The following is a 5,262-nucleotide window of genomic DNA, read 5'->3' on the forward strand; positions in this document are numbered from 1 at the left end:
TATTATAGTAGCTGCCGTTTTATGTATTTAGTATTGGTCAATAGTACTAGCCTTAGAAAACTTGCTTCTAGGAAAAAACTGCATGGGATGTATGCAACTTTTATTATTTTTCTATAGTAGCTTAAGTCATACTGTATCATATATCTATTTATATTAATCATTATATTGAAAAATTAACTCAAAATAGATATATTTTTTTTGGAAAGAAGTTGATCCACGATTGTTAGGGTTAAGAGCTATCAAGTGGCGAGTGCAAAGTCTTTACCTGAATTAGGCTTAGCACTTTGAACTGAAAGAGTTTGTGATTTTTTATATTCTTTTGCATTTAAATTAGTAGTTTTAAGTTCAATAATTTAGTGAAATTTTATATTTAGTTCATAATAATAATATGATTCAGTATTTAGAGTGATAAACTTGTGATTTGTACGTAATGCTACTAGTATCAGTACCACATAAGAATTTTATATTTTTCCTTCTTACTATCTTTACTTTGTAGTATGGCCCACACTTCTGTTGTTGCTTTAGAATTAAAACAGTCTAACTGATATATATCAAGTTTATTCTGATATTTTGCAAATGGTTTAAAACTCAGTGTACAGGTGACAACAATAAAACCCGTATGTTGGTTGTGAAACAGACTTAATACGTTCGACTCAATAATACAGAGAAGCTACGACATTCTCACAGTTGGGGTCTCAATACACTGAATAGCTTAAGTTTTGAATTCCAATATAAATCTTGCCTATAATGAGAGGAATGTGACCAGGAATAATCTTTTAAGTGCTGTAAAGTAATTTTCTTTGTAATTTATGGTGTCTATATCGTTTTGGTAATCTCTTCTAACAGGATGTATCAAGTAACTAGGGTCAGGTGGTGTTATTCAAACCACCTGTACTGTAAACTATTACATACATTCGCTAATAGTGGCAATTAATTTTGTCTGTATAGTGAAACAACATACAAGGACATATGTTAAAATAAACGTTGTTTGAAAGTACAAAGAAATGATATTCAAGTACCGAAAAGCTTTCTTATTATCATACCCACAGTAATGTTGAAATGCACCTGCGCTGGACTGGACAAGAGTGACCATCAACAGGCATGATAGGTTACGGCAAATGTACAAAGTTCACGCTGCTAACCTCACAATTTATTCGGCACAATAAACAAAAGTACGGCTGCAATGAAACATAAACATAAACTTGAAATAAAAATACATTTATGAAACAAAATTAAGATGTTTTTTATGTACATATATAAACATAAAATCCTAGTTAAAAATAAAAATACTCATTTGTTGTTTAGGTTTACTCAGAAATATTATTTTCGGGTCTTATATATTACTTGAAACCATAAGGAGAGTACATGATTATTAAAAAAATTAAAAATAGATGAAATTAGCATTTTATAGACAATAAAAAGTTTTTAGGGACTTTAAAATAATATACTAAAACATAAAAAGTAATGAGTTCAAGTCTGGAACAAATATAAATATTGTAATCACTTCGTATAAATACCATTTCCGAATGTAATTTTCCAAGATATTAAAGATCATAATGCAAAAAACTAAATTTATTAAAAGTAACAGGCTTTATGTTTCTTAAACTACGTGCATTTATGAAAGTTCTTATGAAGTTTCAAATAGTTTCATCCACTAGTTTTATTGTTGGAATGAAATATAGCAAGACTTGCATTGGCTACTCAGAAAGTAAGTAGCCGGTGGTCATCGGGTTAAGTACTGCTAGAGCACTTATTAATATAATACTAGTTTAACAAAAATCTGCAAGATAAAGCAGATACAAAGTTACATGTTTAGTATATGTCATAACTAGTAACACAGTTTGCTAGTTTTACTTTGGAATGCTAAATTTTGTAAGCATTAATTAAGTATCAGGCAAAATTGCCTAAGTAGAGAGGCGATATCGCCACTAGAAGACATCACAGAGCAAATGTATGAATAGATTTATCTATATATACTAGTACATGAATTTACAAATGAAATAATTATAAAAACCGGCACGAGAAAGTTTATTTTCAGTTCCATTGTGAAAAAAACTTCGTGTAGCTCTCGTATGTTTAATGACATAAAATCAGAATAATAAAGAGAAAAAACAGATATTTACCACAAGAGTAACATTAGTTTAAAATGTTTAAAAATTTTGTTATCAGTTGTTAGAAATTGTTATGACCTAAATATGCAAATTTTGGTTGTTTTGTGTACTGTAATAAGATAAATTTAGTTGATAAAATCATACTTTGTTCAGCAGGATATATGACTAGTTTAAACTGCATAACAGGTCTACTTCTTCTAACAAGAATTGATGTTACTATATATTATTGTTTTGTACATTTTTACACCATCAGAAGAGAACACAAAAAATTATTAAGTTATGAAACCATCAAAAGTAGTAAATAATACCTATTTTAATAAAAGACCTTTCTTTGTCATTGGATATTAGTTGGGCCTGCATAATAGTATATTAATGCATTTTTAAATGGTCAGGAAATCAGCTCAAACACAGCTTAAAAGTGTTCCAGGAACAGAAAAGTTCAACAATTTAAATGATTTGGACATCAGAATCGAAAAGGAAAATTCAAAGGTTAACCATGACTATGAATTTAATATACAAATATTTGTGTTAGATATATATACAGTATGGTGTGAAAAGTGCAGTATAGAATAATATGAAAAATGTTTCAAACTTTGTAAGATGTGGTAGTAAAATATATATAAGATAGGAAAATTTTGTTATATATTATAAGTGTATTATTTGTTCAACCTTGAATTTTCAGTGTACAATATAATGATTTGTTTTCAGTTTTTGTTTTTGTATGATGATTTAGTAGTGAAGTTTCATATTACGTTTGGAGTTAACTTTAGGGGTGCACTGATTAAGATTATCTAGGCCATTACTTACTGATAGCTGATGATTACCCAACCACATTGGCAGATACTGATAGTTAGTATTAGTACAGGTAAGATACTTTAAACTACTGACAGAAATCTAAAGTTTACCTATAGGTGATTTTTTTTCTGGTTGTATTTATAACAAAAATTCACAAATAGTATTTAATTTGTGCACTTAATTAAGAAGAAAAAACTACTTATATATTAACTTTGGAAATGTAACTGTAACATTCATTAGTTTATAGTTGAAACCTTACAAATGTAAACGTTATTATTAACCTCATCACGAAAAAAGTTAGGGGATAAATCCAGCATAATGATGAATTTGTGCCCTGCATTAGTCATAACAATACCAGCATGTAGACAATATGATGCTTTAAATTAACATCTGAATGCTCATAATTTTAAGAAACTAAAACAGATTGCTGTACTATTTTAACATGTTTCATATTGCAAAGATAGGTATTGGGAATACTTGATAATGTTAAAACTGATGGCCTTTATAGAATGGTACAGAGCCATGGTGAGATTTGTGTAACTGTGGTAGTTTTGGGCATCATGAAAATACAAAATTCAAGTAGCAAGTGTCAAAACATTCTATGCGAAAATAAACAAACATGGGTACAACAACAAAAATGGACAATATCCGATAATGTAATTTTTTCTTATATCAGTTCCAGGCCTACAGATATATTGGTGCACCCCTAGTAAACATACCTGATGTTAAATTCTGTGGTAAATTTACGATGATATGTTTCATAAATTACTTTACATCTTAAATAAAGTGACATTTTTAAAGTACATTATATTCTATATGTATATACTTGTCACTGAATATGTTTGATTAAAGTTATAAAACCTTTAACTTTTTGATGTAAAAGAAACAAATGAAAGGTTTGTACTGTAAATTTTTTTATATGAAAAATAACCAAGAATGAAAAACAAAATATTATTCATTTTGGAATAAAATTGTTAATTTCTTTTAAGTCTGTTTTACTGCCAACTTTTATAAAATTATTTTGGAAAATCCTTTGTAATTCATTATAAAGTGAGCTAAAAATAGATTTGCATTGTTTCAGCTCATACAGACTTGGTTTGGAGAATATCCTGTTGTCCTGTTGAACCAGAGGTTTTTCTATCTTGTGGACAAGTAAGTTATTTTTAACCATTCAAATGATATTCATACAAAATAGAGCATACAATTGACTATTTACTTAAACTTGAAGGTGAAGGTTAATCAGACTATTACTATAGATGTATTAATACAGAAATGACAACTAAACAGATAAGATTTTTCTCAATGCAAAAACTATATCTTCATATCATTATAGTCATAAACCAATCATTGTTCATCACCCCTTTTTCTAACTCTGTTTAGTGTTTACCTCAGTACTATTTTCCTGGATATTGTTACACATTTTTTAACACTTTGTTGTTTCCTCATCATGTTGGCTTTATTGTGCTGTGAGGGATTTGGAACTCGCATGAAATTTTTGACTCGTGTAAGTTCTTGTTTCTAGAAATGCTTGAGATTGTTAATTCAGAATTATTTTTTGTAATAACCATAATGTTTCTAATATTCCTGAAAATGTAGCTCATGGTTCCAACACTTTTAAACTTCTGGAACTTCTCTTTCTGATGTTGGGTATAAGAATGAAGAGCCCTTAACTACCTATTGTGTTGTTGCATACCTTTGCAATTTGGAATTTGATGAAGGTTCTCAAGGTTATTTTGAAACTTTTTTAAATGGGATGAGTTCTGAGAAAGGTGGTACTGCTTTTGTTTGCAATGCTTATGGCATGGGTGATAATGATCAAGGTCTGAATTTCCTCATCTAGATTCCCTAGGGGACCTTGCTACTTTTGTGAATAGGGAGTTAGGACTAGAACGTGTTTATGTTCCTAATCTTCAGGTAGCAATAAGGCCAATCAGAGTTTACTGTCCACTTTTTTTTTCCTATTCCTACTATAAGTATCTTAATACACTTGGAGATTTTTGAGGTGTTTGGCTGGTTCCAACAGTTTTCGTAGTTCCTGTTAACATGCCCCTTGTTTCATCAGTCTCTTTCATTTATTCATGGATATTCGTCTCTACATCCATGGGTAGGGATGCTAATTGATAGTTTTCTTTGTGGTGTTTGTTCTACCAAAAAACAGGACAAACACATCAGTATTGTGGAATCACTGGTTGTCAGGGTAACCTGCCTAAGGTTGTTGAACGTGATGAAAGTTCCAAAACATACTTACATCCTCTCACACTACAGCTATTACTCGACTGCCAGGGTTTCTTTCTTTGCCCATCTAAGCATTGGTGTGATTTTGTCTCGCTTGCTCCAGTATTTTATACCCTAGTTA

General features: G+C 30.0%; 1 protein-coding gene across 1 annotated transcript in view; it reads left to right on the forward strand.

Moving 5' to 3' along the window:
• The window catches only part of LOC106470029 (methylosome protein 50-like), a gene marked incomplete at its 3' end in the record, with an annotated part of 16,569 nt that extends 12,511 nt beyond the window's left edge, over nucleotides 1-4,058 (forward strand). Inside the window, exon 6 of the mRNA XM_013930554.2 lies at nucleotides 3,988-4,058. Coding sequence (XP_013786008.1) covers nucleotides 3,988-4,058 — 71 coding nt within the window. The remainder of the gene's footprint in view (nucleotides 1-3,987) is intronic.
• Between the last annotated feature and the right edge of the window lie 1,204 nt (nucleotides 4,059-5,262).

This window comes from Limulus polyphemus, unplaced genomic scaffold (assembly GCF_000517525.1).
Source record: "Limulus polyphemus unplaced genomic scaffold, Limulus_polyphemus-2.1.2 Scaffold3779, whole genome shotgun sequence".
NCBI classification, from domain to species: Eukaryota; Metazoa; Arthropoda; class Merostomata; order Xiphosura; family Limulidae; genus Limulus; species Limulus polyphemus.